The following is a 20,310-nucleotide window of genomic DNA, read 5'->3' as shown; positions in this document are numbered from 1 at the left end:
ACACAAACACATATACATTCTAACATATTTGTTTGAACTATCTAGAGAAAAAATAAGTTCAGGTAAATCTTCCTCAATAATTTAATAGATTCTATGATGCTTCTATTTTTAAATGTTTTAACATTTTAAAACTGAAAATTAGATTTAAACCTAAAATGAAGTCAAAGGTGAGATTATGTAGTTCATATTATCTGTATTGTTTTTCTTTTCAATAAATAAGTATATCATAAACATTATAAATAGGTAAAACACTTTATATCTATATTGACAATTTTATGTCCTATAGAACAGGTAAAAAGGCTAGTTGAAAGTCCACCTCAATTCCATCCTTAATTTGGTGACATACCAAACAATATCTGATCAGTCCTCTGATAAATCATTATATGTGCCTATAAAGTAAAACCGTACTATTTATGTTATACAAGTATATAAAACCAGTGCAAACATCTAAATATCCATTTTAAAATTTATTTTATTTTTTTATTTTTTTTACAGGACAGAGAGTCAGAGACAGGGATAGACAGGGACAGACAGACAGGAACAGAAAGAGATGAGAAGCATCAATCATCAGTTTTTTGGTGCGACACCTTAGTTGTTCATTGATTGCTTTCTCATATGTGCCTTGACCACAGGCCTTCAGCAGACCGAGTAACCCCTTGCTCAAGCCAGCGACCGTGGGTCTAAGCTGGTGAGCTTTTTTTTTTTTTTTTTTTTTGCTCAAACCAGATGAGCCCGCGCTCAAGCTGGCAACCTCGGGGTCTCGAACCTGGGTCCTCTGCATCCCAGTCCGACAACCTATCCACTGCGCCACCGCCTAGTCAGGCTAAATATCCATTTTAAATTTGAATATCTTTATCAGAATTTCTGTAGTTTGTCATAATTTATAACATATTTACAAACCCTACAACATATAAATATAAGACAATTTATCTTATAAAATATTAGATATCATTTATAGAAGCATTATTCTTGGTGAATACAGTATATGACAATTAAAATGTTTTATAATACAAAATGCTTTTATAAAAAATATTGATTTAATTTAATTAGTCAATAGGATCTTCTAACAATAGATACTTTGATTTCTTTTTGGAGTTCCAAATTCCAAAATAGTAGTTAAGGGGAATCTCACAGCTCACAATCATCAGAGTATAAAATAATTTCATTTGTTATTATTTCATCATAAGTACACTTTTCTAAAGAGAAGTCATCACTTCCTATATCAACTCCATATATTACCTTTTTCATTTCTATTTTTGTTTCACATGCATTGGTATTACCTTTAATCCTCCCAATTTGTCTTTAATATCCTGAAATATTTAGCATCCCCATAAGTTTTTAGATTAGTTACTCTACAGCAGTTTAAAGTGAGGCTTTCTAGCAGACTTCCTTGTCATTATCCACATACAGAGACCACTGAAAACTCCACGCATCTGTTAGTTCCATAAGCAAATGCCTGACCTGTAATAATCAAAAGGACATTCAATTCCGTTGAGTTAAAAAGAACCATGAGGTACCTGTATTTTTCTCTCATTCTTAAAATCTCATTTATTTTTTTTTTTTTGGTCATTTCATGTATGGTTTTCATGCTGATCTAACAGATAATTGATTTACACATTTTCATATTCTACATTTTGGTTGTTTTGTTATCTTTAGGCTCCTTCAGTGAAAGACACTATGGTTGTCACTTGTTTAAAAGGCTCTTCCTCTCTCTGTATACTTGATTCTCTCCACAAACAGCTGCATCACAGCTGTCATTCTAAATGGCAAAGATGTCTTTGGATGATAAGTCTGTACCCGTGGCACACAGAGTGGCTTCAAGCAACTAATTAGCTAGAGCTGGGCCACGGCAAGTTTTGGTGCTGTCCATCAAGACTGTGACCACTGCTGACACCCTCAGCAAATGTGTCAAAGGCGGCTCTTCCTGTGCATAAAACCAAGCACACTTCTTTGTGGTGAAGAAGAAATTGGCAGAACATGTTTGATAAAAAGTAGAAGGTGATGACTATCCGTTACACAGGGTTAAGTAATTGAAAAAAAAAAGATTGAGCTGTTGGAAAATTTGACAGCTGATTTATATCTGTTGTTGGAATATAGGGAATCTAACTGAGCACTTCTCAATGAATTTCCAGAAAGTTCATTATTCAAACACATTAACTTAGCCTCTTGAAAACAGTAATGTGAACTTCCCTTAATAATAAGGGACTCTTAATTATTATTTATAAAACCAGATTTGCACATCTACATACAGATGCAAACTTACATTAGATTTATTATATATATTTGCATACAGTATATGAGCAATTATTAAAGCTAAAATTTGTTTTAAAAATCCAAATCTGTAGAATTATGTCTATAAATATGCATATCTAAGTTTAAAATTAAGTGTTTAGAAATTTTAAGATCAACTATATTAAACACACATTGAGAAATATTATATAGTCATTGTTCTCAATAATTAAAAATGTATGTATATGTCACATTAACTAAAAATGTGAAGTTTGATGTCTTGCTTTTTGAAGCAAGATGAGGTCTTGACAATGGAACAAGGAAAGAGCTCTGATTGAAAATGGAAATAACCAGTGGAACTTTTCTTAGACCTATGATACATTCTGCTAACACCTGACCTTCACACATGCAGTCTCTGAAAAACCTCATTTTTCCACCATGGCACCTCACATGACTCCTGATCATTAACCTAGTGAACTCCTTCAAGCTTTACATTACCATTATTACATTTTTCCTCTACTAGGTTAAATTGCTTCTGTTACATATTCTTTTTGAATCTTGAACATATCTTACTTTAGCATTGCTTACACTCAATGGAAACATTGATTATAAGAGTATGCCCCTTATACTATAACATCTGGGATACAAAGAAACATGTTTGCCTGCTCACATGATGAATTTATCCAATGCCACCCCCAGATAGGCTCAGTATAATGAATTTAGCATATATCATAACAGTGTCTCTGATATATTTGCTGAATATTTTGGAAGTAAAAAAGAAATAAAGTAGAGAAGGAAAGGAAGGATGGGAGGAAGGAAGGAAGGAAGGAAGGAAGGAAGGAAGGAAGGAAGGAAGGAAGGAAGGAAGGAAGGAAGGAAGGAAGGAAGGAAGGAAGGAGGGAGGGAGGGAGGGAGGGAGGGAGGGAGGAAGGAATAAAGGGAAGGAGGGAGGGAGGGAGGGAGGGAGGAAGAAATAGAGGGAAGGAGGAAGGGAGGGAGGGAGGAAGGAAGGAAGGAATAGAGGGAAGGAGGGAGGGAGGGAGGAAGGAATAGAGGGAAGGAGGGAGGGAGGGAGGGAGGGAGGAAGGAAGGAAGGAAGGAATAGAGGGAAGGAGGGAGGGAGGGAGGGAGGGAGGGAGGGAGGAATAAAGGGAAGGAGGGAGGGAGGAAGGAATAAAGGGAAGGAGGGAGGGAGGGAGGAAGGAATAGAGGGAAGGAGGGAGGGAGGGAGGAAGGAAGGAATAGAGGGAAGGAGGGAGGGAGGGAGGAAGGAAGGAATAGAGGGAAGGAGGGAGGGAGGGAGGGAGGAATAGAGGGAAGGAGGGAGGGAGGGAGGGAGGAAGAAAGAAGGAAGGAAGTTTCTTTCTGTCTTATTTCACTTAACATATCACCCTCTAATTTCATTCATGTTGTTGCAAATGACAAGATGTCATTATTTTTTATTGTCAAGTAATATTCCATCTCCTTTTTCCTCATCTATTGAGGGACATCTAGGTCACTTCCATATCTTGGCTATTACTTGTAATTCTGCAGTAAACATAAGGGTGCATAAATCTTTTTGAATTAGTGTCTTCAAATAAATGCCTAAAGGTAGAATTGCAGCTCTATTTATAATTTTGGAGAACCCTCTATAATGTCTTCTATAATGACTGCACTAATTTATATTCCCACTAATAATGCACAAGGTTTTCCTTTTCTCTAAATCCTTACAGATACTTATTTGTTGATTTATTGGTAATAGCCTTTCTGACAGGTGTGTAGTGATATCTCATTGTGGATTTAATTTGCATTTCTCTATTGATTAGTGATGTTGAGCATCTCTTTATGTTTTTTTTGGCCACCAAAATTTTTAGCTGATGAAAGGTCTTGAGCCCATTCTTTAATTGAATTATCTGCTGGGTTTTTTTTAAAGGGAAGATGAGATAATGTTATGATTTTGTTTTTATTTCATTTGATATTGTTAATTTAAACAGAGGTGCTTTCAGTTGTATTATAAACATTGAGCTCATTGTACTAATATGTGTCAGTGTGCCTCTGGTTTGATTACTCAGGCTCAAGATACACCCATAACCTCATTTTTAGTTGGGGCAATACTTACCCGAAGGCTATTGTTCTATATAAGGTTATAAATGTGAAATACCTGACACATTGCAATAGTAATGGTTTTATACATTTTAGTTCCTTTCTCTTATGACACACTTCCTCTCTCCATTTGACATATTTTATAATATTAAATATTTCTTATCAAGTGATACCATTGGAATGTTTGTGAAACCAATGATAATTTAACTGCTATGAATTTCAAATCCAGCAGAACCTGTGTTACAAATTTAAGTAAAAGGTCAGAATTTTTTTTATCAAAATGATTTTCCCAATTTGGGTTTAGAAAGTTAGAGCAGTGATCCCTCCTGGGATATCTTCATCAACCATCTGCACCCATGAATTTCACACTTGTGATAACTGCCACATTTTCAAAGGCTGGCGGCTGAAATTCACACTTATTTTAAAGCTCTTCCACCAATCTCCCTAACTTTTAGAGTTAAGATTTCCATCTGACATTGATTTTCGGATTTCATCGCTACAAGGAAAAATTCTTATCTCAAAAATTCATACATTGAACACTAGACCATTTTGTAAAAATACTTTAGCTCAAGCATCAAAAACAGTGTCAGGGAACAGCTACTCATACTGAAATGCAGTCTTGTGTGAATTCCAATAACTAGGAGACATTTTCCTACAGATTGCAGAATATGGACACTGAAAGCTCTATCTGCTTACTTTCTATGCTGTTTCATGCATTAAAAGATTTGGATACAATAGAAAGAAATGGCAATAAAACTTATAGCTCAAATATGTTTAGTAAAGGTAATAGGTATCTATGTTATGAAAATAATATGCTTATTCATTTTTTGGTTTCTATTTTAACCATTGTAATGATCTGTGTATCCAAAGACAGAAGGCTTGCTCAGAAAAGTTAACTATCATAGTTTAAATTCCACACCTTATTTAAAATCTAACAAGAAAAATTTCAAATTTGTACTATTTTCTTAGACACGCATTTGGAAGAATTTAATATAATTTGAAGGTAGTTATTCCAGAATCAGAAAACCTGAATCTAGTTTTAGGCTATCACTAGATAGTTCTGTGACCTAGAGCAAGCTATTTCATCTTTTTTGTCTTAATGTTATGTATAAATAATATAAATTATTGCTATGGTCTTTGACAAAGAAATTGTAATATATTAATATTATCACAAACTTGTTAACATTGCAGTTTTAGAAGTCATGTTGTTGTGGTTCTATTCCAGCTCCACTAATTACTATCTGTGTGAATTTGAGCAAATTATTTAAATTTTCTTTCCTCAGTTTCTCATCTGTAAAATAATAATAAAAAATACTTACCTAATGAGCTTGTTTTCAAGACTAAGTGAGTTATATTTTAACAATGCAGTATTATTGTATAAATATTTTAACATATCTTAAATCAAGATACATATTTTAAAAAATCATAAAGAAGCATTTATTAGAGTTTAATTGACATATTTTTTCTTAATGGTACATTAATTTAAATGTGTTTTATACTCAGTAATATTTTATGTTAGATGAAAGTTGGTAATACATATGAAGTGCTTAAGATAGTGCCTGGTACAATAATTACCCAATATCTGATATTAACATTTTCCCATAAGCAATAATTGTTATATTTAAGTTAAAAGTGATAGGTTAAGCATGATGACTGGAATGATTAAAAGCTTACTGGTCATATTAGCTTTGGTTTTATTTTGTATCTAATATCATAATACAAATTTAATAACTTCATTCAGAATAACCCAACATTAATTGATCAAAATGTGATCTTTTACTTGAACAACAGTATAGTTTTATACAAACACTGTAATATGTTTATGTTTAAAAAAAATCTCTTTTGCTTTATTAAGCTCTTTAAGACAAAAAGTATAAATTATGAGAAAATTAGTAATATACATGTATTTACCAGGCTTAGAACACTATTCAAGAAAAATAAAAAATAATAACACCATATCACAGACACCAATTTATAGGTTATAACCACTTTTAGTTATTAATTCCCAAGTATTAGTAACACTAGATTAATAACTAGTTATTAAAACTTTGTTATTGGTCTGCAGATATTAAGTATACAGAAACCCTGTCTCTCAGAATGCTCTATGGAACTCCAAAGCTGATATCTATTCTGCCCTCAAGTTACTGAATAGATTATCTCTTTGCATTAAAAAAAAAAAAAGTTAAGAAGTATGCCTAAGAAACTAGTCATATTATAGTCAAAAGCAATTTTAACTGATCAAGTATAAAATGTAAACAACGGTCAAATACACTGCTCACAAATATTAGAAAATATTTTATTGCTTCATATTCATTTAAAAATATTCCCTAATTTTTGTGAGCAGAATATATACATAAGAAGCTTGAAATAGACACTGGCACAAGGTACGTGCTACAAAAGCGTTAGTTGTTATCATCATAACACCTTATTAAGTGTCATAGACCACTAAAGAGAGATAGGATCTTATTGATGACTGAGTTTAAAATTATTCAGTCTCAGAGGCAGATTTAATGTAGGACACACCTGGCACGTTCCCAGGGCCCCGGCTTCTGAAGGACCCCGCAAAACCCCAAATTTACACATTTTTCTAATGACACCAAGTTTGATTTCATATGTGCAATTTTAACATTAATAGCACATAATATATTTTATATATTTAAAAATATGTTTAACATGTATTTTTATTTTCCCTGTCTCTCTCTTTTTTTTAAGGGGCCAAATATTTTCTTTTGCATCTGGGGCCTTAACTGACCTTAATCCTTCTCTGTTCAGAGTATAATAGGTTTGGAGTATGATGGTTAAATGATAATTTATGGGGTAAGAGATATCTGAAATAATTTTGTCTGCTTTGTTTAGAAATATAGCACAGTAGATTAACTTTTAACATTCTTTGTTTATTTGAATCATAACAGAAATTAACACCAGAGCGCTGATTATCAGTTTTCTTGTCTATATTTTCAAAAAATTTTAGTCAAATAAACCCTGTACAAACTCTTCTTCATCCTTATTTATGCTTTATAAAAATATCCAGGGATGATAAGCATGATTCATATAAAATTATTTTAATTATAGATACTCTAAATTCTCTACAAAAATAAGTAATCTTTTTTATTTTTAAGTGAAAGGAGGGGAGATAGACAGACTCCCACCTGTGCCCTGACTGGAATCTACCCAGCAACCTCATCTGGGGCCGATGCATTGGTCAACTGATCTATACTCAGTGTCTGGGGCTGACACTTGAACCAATCAAGCCACTGGTTGTGGGAGGGGAAAAGAGAGAGAAGGGGGAGAGGGAAGGGCAGAAAAGCAAATGGTTGCTTCTCATGTGTGCTCTGACCAGCGATCAAACCCAGAATGTCCATATGCCAGGCTGTTTTCTGAGCCAGCCATCCAGGGTCAAAATAAGGTAGTCTTCAGTAAACAATTTCTCCATCTCACTCATTTGGGTACTCAAAGAGGTGTCTGAAGGGTATTTAACAATAACAACAACAACAAAAAACAGAGGCATGAAAATGTTATAAAAATATATCTAAATCTTAAAAATTAAAATCTATTTGGATTCAACTGGATTTCAATTTCTAGGATTTAGATATATTTTATTTCAATGGTTTTCAGAATATTTTATAAGATTTACATGACTATATATGAATAAACATATTTATTAGTGCTAGAGAATGAAGGTTATTGTGTTATTGGATGAAATAAGGGTGACTACTAGGAGACACTCTTAAAATATAAAGAGTGATCATGAAAAATCAAAGGACAAAGAAGTTATGGCTCTTATCTCAAGTGTCATGTGATTAAGATTTTGGGAAAAGAGAGATAAAGATGAAAATAAAAGCCAAATAAGAAAAAGAATATAGACTGTAATTTAGAAGTTTAGAAAGATATTACTGAATAGTTAGATATACATAAAGATAAAAAAAAGAAAAAATATTTGGAGGACAATTTAAGGGATAAAACTGTCCATATTATTACTTTAGCCTTCTCTACCTCAATTAATGCTTTGTCCAAAAAGATGTTTATCAATAAAGTTTTAACTGAAGGTATTGGAGTGACACTCGATAACATAATTTTACAAGGTTCAGGTGCTCAATTCTATAACACAAATCTGTACTCCATATTATGTGTCACCTACCCAGTCCAGTTTCCATTCATCACCATTTATCCCCCTGCACCCTCCTCTACCTGTCCACCCACTTTCCAGTCCTCTATCACCACATTGTTGTCTGTTTCAATAAAATTTGTATTAATCAAAACTGTTTGAATTACATTACTACTGAGATTTAGAAAATGATAGGTTCTTTTAGTTGGCAAAAACAAGTGCAAAAAAAACCCCTTTTACTGCTAATTAAAAAAGCGTTTTCAATACTTTTAAGAGAATGAGGAAAAAACCTAGCTTCAATGAGAAAATAGAATAAACACAAACACACACATACATGTATACATATTTATCTGTCTATCTACATTATGTTACAGCTGAGGAAAAAGGTATGTATATTTTCTAACATATATGTATTAATATGTATAATTAATATCAGAGCTAACTATTAACATACATTCTTTAAAAATATATAGCTTTAATTAAACAAGGTGAACATATTTAATATTACTGAACTGTACACTTAAAATGATTTCAGTATTAATTTTAGTTTTTTGTGTTTTATAGTACAATTAAAAAAATAAAGTTAACAGATTTCTGCATCTAGCCATGTCAGAGTAATCGGTACTGGAATAACCCTTCCAATAGAAGCAAGCAAGAAGGAAGAAAAGAAAGAAGGAAAGAAAGAAGGAAGGAAGAAAGGAAGGAAGGAAGGAAGGGAGGAAGGGAGGAAGGGAGGAAGGGAGAAAGGAAGGAAGGAAGAAAGGAAGGAAGGAAGGAAGGAAGGAAGGAAGGAAGGAAGGAAGGAAGGAAGGAAGGAAGGAAGGAAAAAGAAAGGAGAAAAAAGAGAAAGAAAGAAAGAAAGAAAGAAAGAAAGAAAGAAAGAAAGAAAGAAAGAAAGAAGGAAAGAAAGAAAGATGAAAGGGAAATAAAGAGAAAGGGAAAGAAAAAGAGAAAGAGGGAGAAACAAATCTACATTGTACAGTGAATAGACTACTTTAAATAATAAAGCAAAGATTCTTATTTTATATTCTAAATAAAGGGCAATAAAGAAGCTGAGAAAGCCTGACCAGCCAGTGGCACAGTGGATAGAGCATCGGAATGGGATGTGGAGGACCCAGGTTCGAGACCCCGAGGTCGCCAGCTTGAGCACGGGCTCATCTGGCTTGAGCAAAAAGCTCACCAGCTTGGACCCAAGGTCGCTGGCTCGAGCAAGGGGTTACTCAGTCTGCTGAAGGCCCACGGTCAAGGCACATATGAGAAAGCAATCAATGAACAACTAAGGTGTCGCAATGGAAAACTAATGATTGATGCTTCTCATTTCTCTCCATTCCTGTCTGTCTGACCCTGTCTATCCTTCTCTCTGTCTCTGTATTAAAAAAAAAAAAAAAGAAGCTGAGGAAAAAGTAGTAAAAAAGGAAATTAATTAAAATTCCAATTTTGTCTGTTTATATTAAACATTATTTTTTCAGAATAGAGAACCAAGAAATAAACCCACACCATTATAGTCAATTAATATTTGACAAAGAAAAAAAGACAAGAATGGAGTGAAAATAGTCTATTCAATAAATGCTGTTGGAGAAATTGGACAAATATTGATAGAAGCAAAAAATAAATAAAAATAGATCATCTTCTTACACAATCCACACAAATAAACTCAAAATGAATTACAGATTTTATCATTAGACTTAAAACCATAAAAATCCTAGAAGAAAGCATAGTCAGTAAACTGTTGAACATTTCTCATACTAATATTTTTTTTCTAACATATCTCCTTTGGCAAGGGAAACAAAAGAAAGAAAATAAACGAATGGCACTATGTATAACTAAAACGCGTTTGCACATCAAAAGTAACCATCAATAAAATAAAAAGAGAACCCACTAAATGGGAAAATGTATTGGACAATACATCTGATAAAAGGTTAATATAAAAATTTATAAAGAACTTATAAAACTCAACACCAAAAATGCAAACAATCCAATTAAAAGTGGGCAAAGGACCCGAACAGCCACTTCTCCAAAGAGAATATACAGATGACCAATAGAAATAATAAAATCTGACACTTTTGAGGATGACTATCATCAATAAATTAACAAACAAGTGTTGGTGAGGATGTGGGAAAAGGGCCATACTTGGGCAGTGTTGGTGGGAATACAGATTGGTTGCTGCACCAATCTGTAAAATAGCAGTATGGAGTTACCTCAAAAAAGTAAAAATGAAACTACCTTATGACCCAGCAATCCTATTTCTGGGAATTTATCCAAAGAGTCCCAAAACTCTTATTCAAAAGAATACAGCACCCCTATATTCATTGCCATGTTATTTACAATAGCCAAGATTTGGAAGCAGCCCAAGTATCCATCAGTATATGAGCAGATATAAAAGCTGTGGTATATTTACAATGGAATACTACTCTCAGTAAAAAAGACAGAAATCTTACCCTTTGTGACAGCATGGATGGACCTTGACAGCATTATACTTAGTGAAATAAGCCATTAGAGAAAGAAAAATAACATATGAATTCACTTATATGTGGAATTTCATGAACAGAATAAAATAACAAGCAACACAGAGACAGACTCATAGAGACAGTTGACAGCTACTGGGATGGGTTGGCTGGGTGAGGGGTGTGGAGGGATTGAGCAACAAAGGAAAAAAAACCAGACAAAACTCTTGTACACAGTCAACAGTGTGGTGATTACTGGGGAGGCTGATGAGGGGACTTGAGGAGGTGGAGGAAGGTATAGAGTGGATAAATGGTGATTGACTTGTGAGAGATACACAATAGTGTACAGATGATGTGTTTTAGAATTGAGCATCTAAAACCTGCATAATTTTGTTAACCAGGGTCACCCCAATAAATTCAATAAAGAGGAAAAAAGATAATCACCTTTGTCTTTTTATCTTCCTTTAGTGTAGGGAATGAAGTAAATCAATCTTTCAACCGAGAGATGTATTTTTTAGCTCAACTAATAAAAATGAATTATTAAGAACATATAAACCTGAAAGAAAGTTGCCTATTTCTCAAAAACAGGTAAATATCAACATTTTGTATTCAATGATAAGAACACTGTATTGTATTTAATAGTTGGACCATTACCAAAGAAGTAAATGATTATTGTTCCCTTTTTGTTCTAACCTTGTTTACTTAAAGTTGTTAAAAATAATTTTTTTATAATAATATGAACACAAAAGAGGTCAGCAAAGAAAATTAATAGTTAACTTATAGTATTTAAAATCACTGAAAAAATGCAAATTCCTCAGTACTAGCATGGTCTCTATAGAGAGATATGGCATACCTCGTAATGGCTTTCTTCATTCTCCTGAATGTGGAAACCCGCAGAGCTGGGACATTTCTGAGGAGTGACAGGAATATTGTCACTTTTGCTGTGTGAGTTACACTGAAAGAGATTACCAAATAATTGTGACAAACTACTCCACGTTTAAACTGTCTATTGAGAGACATGGTTGTTTGCTAAGAAACTAACTAAGGAGTATAATTTGAACTAACAATGTTCTACACTCATAGGGTACCGGTACATGCATTAATATTGAGCCTTACCAAAAAGATAAAAAAATGAACTAAGGATAAACAAATTGTCATAATGTTTTCAGTAAAACTAAAGAAAACTAAGATGCAGTTATTTTATTTATATCCTTTCTTTTTTAAGCAATATTGATTTATTATGACTGATTTTCATAGCTAAAACATATTTTTAATAGCTAAACTTCAAAATACCTCATATATTACTATCTGTGAGCAATATTATTCAAGTACTAGATATATATAATATACATATTAACCTGTGACATAGAAATTTTGATTATTTCCACTTATAGATGAGGAAAATAAAGAATAAGAAATATTTTTTAATAAGGTTGCCCTGCTCCCCAGCTTTCTGGAACCTTATCAACTGCATGCATGACCTTTATAAATGATGCATTTAAAATAGAGAAAACTTAAAAACTAAAAGTTGAAGGTCTTAAAATATTACTTCACTTTTTTTCTTCATCAAATATATTTTTAAAAATAGGTGAACTAAAATAATTCACTTGGAAATATATTTGAATTGTGAAACATCAGATCTTAAATTGTGGTTTTGCTTTTTTCTCTTAAAATATTAAATTGGCTCTTCTAAATATTCTTCACAAATTTTTTTTTAAATGTGAATTTTTTTTTTTACTTCCTGTTATCCTTGCTTCTGTCTTCCTTAATTCTCTTGTTAGAGTCAAAGTAAGAAATATTTATAAGCATTGCTGTTTGGCCGTTTATTAAACATAACATTGGGATTTCTAAGATTTCTTTAATAATGGATATTGTAGTGCCTCCAAACAGATTTGTCATTGGTATATAACTGTTCCTCTCCTGTAATATAACATGACCACGTAATATTATAATATAAGTAGGGAAAACAATATTTTTTCAAATTAGTATGTTGAATTTCTGATCCACTAATAAAATTTTACTTTCCCCATTTCAAAGGACAACCAGTTATAATTACTGCTACAGACATTTTAAAAAGTAATCAGTTTTAGACATTAATATATAGAGTTTAGTATATTCTCATCTCAAGACCACAATTTTATATGTTTAAACACATTTTAAAACATTCACAGTACAGTTTAATATTTTGATAATATTTTTAAACCTAGAAAAGAAGCAAAAATACTTTTCAAAAATTCTAGGATACTCTTTATTATCAATTAATTCTTATTTATTTTGTTTAAGAGAAATCACAGTACAGAAGACTAGAAAAAGCATGACTTTTAAATCCAAAACTATATTAAAAACTTTTGGCAAGAAAACAGTATTTTATACCTGTCCTTCTTTTACGAACAGAATCAGTCAACCCTGTTCAAAACTTACCTCCCCTAAAACCTCCTCATGGGTAACTAGACAAATGGTGATTGCCATTTTAACCTCTGCTTGCAACTTAAACAACCTTTAGATGTAGGTTATAAAATGTTGCCCTGCCAATATGAATTGTTAGAATGACACTAAGTTTATCTGAACAAATTCACTATTAATTATAAAGGTCTATCTGATATCTTTCAAAAGCAGCTTCCTTAGTTTTATTAAAAAAAAAAAAAAGTTTAGATCTTAAAATAGTTATTTTCATCTGTGATGTTTCTAGACATTTTAATCACTCAATTCATGTCCCTAGCCTCTCCTCATATCTATTCATGCTGATTAAACTTTTAAAAACATCTCATGTATTATGCAGTTTTTCTCCCTTGAAATATTTTCTCAATTCCCATGGCCCAGCAGTGGCTCTCTCCCTGGCTGTATTGGAATCACTTGGGAGTTGTAAAAAATGTACATGACTAAGCCCTAAGTCACACTGGATAAATTATATCTCAGGCAAAAATATATATATTTTTAAATATCTATATAATGCTAATGTGCAGACAGAGTTTAGAATGCTTAGGTTAAGGTTAACATTTCTTTGTCTGGCCCTGAGGACATTAATAGTAAATTTTGGCCTCACTTCTCACTTTTTTTTCAGTCTGATCTCCTGCTCTTTACCATTTGTTCTTCCTTGTTCTTATTTAACCAATCACAGATTAGGTGATATATTTTTTATTGATATATCATAATGCCTCTGAACCTGAAAAAAAAGCTTATATTTGTATAATACTTTATACCTATAAATAGAAGATTTTATGTATTATCTATAAGAAACTTCTACAGAGTGGCAGAAAGTATAATACTTCCTAACAGGTGGGAAAAACAAGGGGGTCAGATATATGTAATGCCATTTGCTCAAGAATTTGCTCAGTAAAAGCACCCTAAGTGACAAGGCTTGGGCTATTACTACTCTGCCATATCTCCCTCAAGGGCTCATTCATTTGCTCATTTGTTTACATATCCCACTCTGTTTATTCATTTTTGATTATTAGTCATTTGCTGATTCCATTCAATGTGTCAAAATTTTATTGGTTCACCCAGATATGGCATTTAATATGTGCAATACCCTCATTCTAACAACGAAACCACACATAGAAAGAAATAACACTACGATACATAAAAATATAAAAATGTATGCGCAGGTTGCTAAGGGATGGAGAAGAGAGAATGACTAGTCTCCTGGAAGTGATGCATGGGCACAAGGCATTTGATACTGTGAATGATGAACTGGTAAGGGAATCATGGTTTACATAAATTTATGACAGAAAGAACAGCATATACAAAGGCTAATAGATATGAATTCTCATGATTTGGCTTGGCCTGTGAGCTGTGAATCCTTTGACAATGCTTTAACCATAAATTATATGAGAATAAATTTGAGAATAGGGAAAGAAATTATTAGTTCATTAAATTTAACAGTAGACTAAAAATTTTTGGCATGAATAACTATTTTATACTGAAAAGTTATAGAATTGGACTTAATATAAGAAATGGCTACCACATAATGGGATAGGTGTTTTATAAACAGTGGTGGTATGGAGGATGAGCATTAATATTATTTCTTCTCACCTAACCAACCTAAGTAATCAATATAAGTTCAATGAGTTCATTTGCAATATGATTGTGGAACTCAGGTAAGTCCCTTCATCTTTACAATATTTTACCAACTAAAAATTACTTCTGTTTGCTAAATTTGATGTGAATAACTATATAATGAATAATAGTTAAGCTGGATTTGCTAAATCAGATTTAATATTGCAGGAAACATATGTCAATCAAATTTGAGAGGTCCAGAACTCAATAACAACAATCATATTAAAAGGAAATCACTGTAAATACATTTGTTTTATACTTTATAATTAATTTGAAGTTTTCCATTACCTACAACTGATAGTCATTATTTTGCTATGTGGATAAATCTTTTCTCCTCAAAACATCTATTGTAGTTCCTAAGAAATTATCCTTAAGTACCTATAGAAATACCAACTTATACTTGCCTCATTATCAAGAATATTACCTCTTTCATTTTGAACACAGAATTCTAAGAAAGCATTTCATAGTCATGATCTCAAAAGAAAAAGTTATCAACAGTAACAAAAGAAACATAAGTTTAAAAAAAACTCACAAAACTAAATAAGACAGCTGTTTTCTCTGCTACAAAGGCGTTTGGTCTTTACATTTTCCAAACAACCCTGTAGTAGCAGCAATATGCCCTCTTATCGTATTACTCCTCCTACTTTTTACAAAATCAAAGTTGTTAGCTGAAAACTAATGACACTTATAAATGTTGTGCAATCATTATAGAGGCAGTAGCTTTGTATTTTTGTGCTATAGTTTTCATTTAATAACAATTCTACTTGTTAAAAACTCCCACTGAAAATGTTTTTCCTACCCATTTTAAGAAACTAAGAATTCCTTTCTTTAAAAATTGTAAAACATCTTAAAACTTTTTTTGTATAAAAGCCCTGACATTTTATAAGAAATTCACATTTACAGAAAGAAACTACTTAAGACTTGTTTATACTTGGGTGTCAGTAACTTCTCTCCATTCACTGCTTTGGAAAGCCCGCATGTATCAAATCTGCATTACGTCCATGCCCTTGAAACTGCTCTATTATGATTACCAGTGATGTTCATTACCAATGAATTACCTTAGTAACTCAAAGGGCAATTCTCAGTCCTCATCTCACTTGACACAGTGAGAACTCCTGCCTTCTAGACATATTTATGTCATTAGCCTTCTAGGGCAAGACACATTCATGGCTTTCTTCCTACTTTCATGCCCTCTTTATAGAATCATCTAAATGTTTGTGTTGTTATTGTTAAAATTGAAATGCCTAGAGCAGCTGGGGCCTGAGTACTTATTCAGGAAATATAATCTCCGAAGGTTCCTGATACTAAAATACGTTCTCAATCAGACCCATGAACAATTCCCCACTTAAAAGCAGACAAGGGCAGAACTCTTCGAACATTCCTAAACAAGTTTATTCTAAAGCACATATTTTTTGACTGTTTCTGGAAACTGATAAAACTTGTATTTTATGGGATGCATTGGAGGTTTTTATCATGTTTGAAAATTTGTTCCAATCATTTATTGTCCTAAAATTTATTTATTATCACAAAGCCCTGAGTCTGTATCTACAGTCTCCTCTCTAATATCTCCTATGTATCCTTCTCCATTGGTTTATTTTTCAATCATTGTTAAATATGTTTGCAAAACAAAGTGAAAATTCTCATCGGATTGTGGTGAACACGTAAATATTCAACTTGGGTAATACATATTTTGACTTAAAATAAAAATGCAGTATATATTTTCAAACTAAATGCTATAGAAGTACTTAATACAGTTACAGAAATATAGATGGCTAGAATGCATTTAAATTTCAAGGTAGAGATCACTTACACAGAATGGGAATAAAAAAGGTGAACAGTAAAAAGATTTCAAAGGAATTATCAGCTCTGTCTATAGTATACAGGGAGTTTTTTTATTTTTTTAAAAGTTGTTTTGCCTTTCTTCTTCAAAAAGAGAATATTTCTCTTTAAAAATTGGAGACATAAATATTGGCATATGTTAATTGAGGGTACCAGTTACAGGCTTTTTCTTTATTTCTAACTTTCTCTGAATATTTAAATAACTGAAGATAGGCCCTGGCCCATTGGCTCAGTGGTAGAGTATCTGCCTGGGGTATGAATGTCCTGTGTTCAATTCCTGGTCAGGGCAGACAGGAGAAATGACCATCTATTTCTCCACCCCTCCCTCCACCCCTCTCTTTCTTTCTTCCTCTCTGTCTCTGTCTCCCCACCCCTCTTGCAGTCATGGCTCCATTGGTTTGAGCAAGTTGGTTCCCAGCATTGAGGATAGCTCCATGGTCTTGGCCTCACCTCTGGTGCTAAAAATAACAACTACAGAGCTGGGTTGCTGAGCAACAGAGCAACAGCCATTGATGAGCAAAGTAATCCCCATAGGGGGCTTGCGGAGTGGATCTCCATCAGGGTGGATCTCCGTCAGGGCGCATGAGGGAGTCTGTCTCTCTGCCTCCCCTGCTCTCACTTAATTAAAAAAAAAAAACTAAACTAAAAACAAATAAGCACATAGAAAAAAAATTAGCATGACTTTATTAAAAATCTGCTTCATCCACTTCAAAGAGATTGTTGATAATAGTTACAAAAAGTCTTTGTAAAACATAAAATCTTGAAATTGTGCATCATCAGAAATAAAAAGTACCATATAGGTGTTAGGTTCTTTCTGATTTGGCTCTAGGTCAATCATCATCGTTCAGTAGAAAATGTTTTTTTAAAGCCCGATGAGGAACATTGTTTTTGCTTTTATAGTGTTATAGCTCAAAGATCTTTCTCTACTTCCTCTACATATAGACTGCTATCTTTACCTTTATGGGGAAAAAGTGTCCTCCCACAGACAATTTATCTACAGGATTAACTGTATATGATGTAGTGCCTGCAGCATGACCAGGAAGCCTCTAAATATGTAGAGAAAAATGAAAGAATAAAGAATAAATGCAAGACTTTTACAATGACTTATATTCATCACCTAGATTGTTTTGGTTTCAAATTCTCTGGGTTACATTTTTTATGCCTATTTTCTTTTTGTTTCGCTTTATCTGTAATGACAAATTCATTACAAAATTAGCATTACCAAGACCTACACTTTTCATTACAAAAGCTATCACAAAAATAAAGTGAATTAATACCGTAGATTTTTTTGTAGTAGAAACACTAAACAAAGCAGTGAGTTTGGTCATTATGATGTTTTTCTAACTGGATCCTTAGCATCTCATGGAAGGAAGCAACTTCCTTACCATATGTTACCTAAGTGGATAAATTTGCATTTATCTACTGCATGTATGAAAAAATTTGTTCTTGTTCAACTTCTGTGACCTGCCATATTTCCTGATCTGGTAGACTTTGCAAATACTATCCTCTTGATATGTCCAGGGCAGCAGACTCTTTGATATGTAAGTTGACCTCAATATGCTTCAAAACTCCCTGAACTGACTACTAACCCTTCTCACACTGTGTAAATTCTCCTCCACCCTTCTCACAATCCCCATTCCAAATTTCCTTTCTGTCCAGAGACCTTTTCTTCCTCCTTCTTCATGCCCCAAATACCTTCTTCCCTCTATTCCTCAATAGCAGTTTTTTCTCCTCTATACCAACAAGATTTCCATTTTTAATTCAGGTTTGCAGAGAGACTAGCCAGATGGAGATAGTCACTACTGCTCAATGAACAGAGAGAAGTTGACTGTGGTACATTGAATTGATTAAAAAAAAAAGTTGATTTTATATAGTCTCTTGCCATTAGTCATTAAATAGACCAGTTGGCTTCCCTCAATTATAGTTCCCCGTGATCAAGTGATATTAACAGATAAAAAGTTGCATTTATTTTTTTTAGAGAGAGAGAGAGACAGAGAATGAGAGAAACAAAGAGTTGTCATTCATTGATGGCTTTCTCATATGTGCCTTGATTGCGGGGAGCGGCTCCAGCAGAGCGAGTGACACCTTGCTCAAGCCAGTGACCTTGGCCTCAAGCAAGCAGCCTTGGGCTTCAAGCCAGTGTCCTCTGGGCTCAAGCCAGTGACGATGGGGGCATCTCTATGAGCCCATGCTCAAGCCAGCAACCACACGCTTAAACTGGTGAACTCACACTCAAGCTGGAGGAGCTTGCCCTCAAGCTGACGACTTTGGGGTTTTGAACCTGGGTCCTCAGCATCCCAGGCCAATGCTCTATCCACTGTGCCACTGCCTGGTCAGGCTAAAAGTTGTATTTTTTTTTTTGACAGAGACAGAGAGGGATAGATAGGGACAAACAGACAGGAAGGGAGAGACATGAGAAGCATCAACTCTTCCCTGTGGCACCCCAGCTGTTCACTGACTGCATTCTCACATGTACCTTGACCACGGGGCCAGAGTAGACTGAGTAACCCCTTTCTCAAGCCAGCGACCTTGGGCCCAAGCTGGTGAGCTTTGCTCAAACCAGATGAACCCGCACTCAAGCTGGCAACCTTGGGGTTTCGAACCTGGGCCCTCTGCATCCCAGTCCCATGTTCCATCCACTGTGCCATCGCCTGTTCAGGCAAAAGTTGTATTTCTTATTGTGCACTTTGTTATTGCAAGTAGGTTCCTTTTAAAGCACTGGTATAATATTTACCTCAATTTATTATTTTGATATGATATACTAAATGGAATCCATTTGTTCCAAACAAGTTATGATATAAGGAATACTCTATTTACTTTTTTTTTAGATTTTATTTATTTATTTATTGCCTATTTCTGAAGTGAGAAACAGGGAGGCAGAGAGACAGACTCTCTGCATGCTCCCGACTGGGATCCACCCGGCATGCCCACTAAAGGCAATCCTCTGCCCATCTGAGGCATTGCTCTGTTACAACTGGAACTATTCCCATACCTGAGGCAGAGGCCATGGAGCCATCCTCAGCGGCTGGGCCAACTTAGTTCCAATGGAGCCTTGGCTGTGGGAGGGGAAGAGACAGAGAGAAAAAAGGGGGGGAAGGGTGGAGAAGCAGATGGGCGCTTCTCCTGTGTGCCCTGGCCAGGAATCAAACCTGGGACTTCCATACAATGACCCAATGCTCTACCACTGAGCAAATTGGTCATGGCCTTATTTATTCATTTTTAAAGAGAGAGGAGAGAGAGAGAGAAAGGGAGGAAGAGCAAGAAGCAGCAACTCCCGTATGTGCCTTGACCAGGTAAACCCAGGATTTCGAACCAGTGATCTCACCATTCCAGGTCAATGCTTTATCCACTGTTCCACCACAGGTCAGGCCAAAAGTTCTTTACAATTAAGAAAAATATGAACATATCTAAGTACATAAAAAGAGGATTGAAAAAAATAGCTACAAATGTGAAATTAAAGTATGAGGAAATTCAGTAGTAGTTCAAGCTGAAGTACCAGATGAAACATTTTATTTTTTTCCCTTTGTTTAGGAATTCCTCTTGCATATACTATTC

General features: G+C 34.0%; 1 protein-coding gene and 1 pseudogene across 6 annotated transcripts in view; one reads left to right on the top strand and one right to left on the bottom strand.

Moving 5' to 3' along the window:
• The window catches only part of PCDH9 (protocadherin 9), a 999,455-nt gene that overhangs the window by 617,872 nt on the left and 361,273 nt on the right, over nucleotides 1-20,310 (bottom strand). For 4 of the 6 annotated variants that reach the window (XM_066380792.1, XM_066380795.1, XM_066380793.1 and 1 more), the window contains one exon: nucleotides 11,714-11,815. The exons of 1 other annotated variant lie outside the window; for it this stretch is intronic. In XM_066380792.1, coding sequence (XP_066236889.1) covers nucleotides 11,714-11,815 — 102 coding nt within the window. The remainder of the gene's footprint in view (nucleotides 1-11,713; nucleotides 11,816-20,310) is intronic. One more of the 6 variants, XM_066380794.1, reaches the window with a different exon arrangement.
• LOC136403281 (ankyrin repeat domain-containing protein 45-like) overlaps nucleotides 14,491-20,310 on the top strand; it is a 39,929-nt pseudogene continuing 34,109 nt past the window's right edge.

This window comes from Saccopteryx leptura, chromosome 4, assembly GCF_036850995.1.
Source record: "Saccopteryx leptura isolate mSacLep1 chromosome 4, mSacLep1_pri_phased_curated, whole genome shotgun sequence".
Taxonomy (NCBI): domain Eukaryota; kingdom Metazoa; phylum Chordata; class Mammalia; order Chiroptera; family Emballonuridae; genus Saccopteryx; species Saccopteryx leptura.
This window is presented reverse-complemented; position numbering and strand designations above follow the sequence as displayed.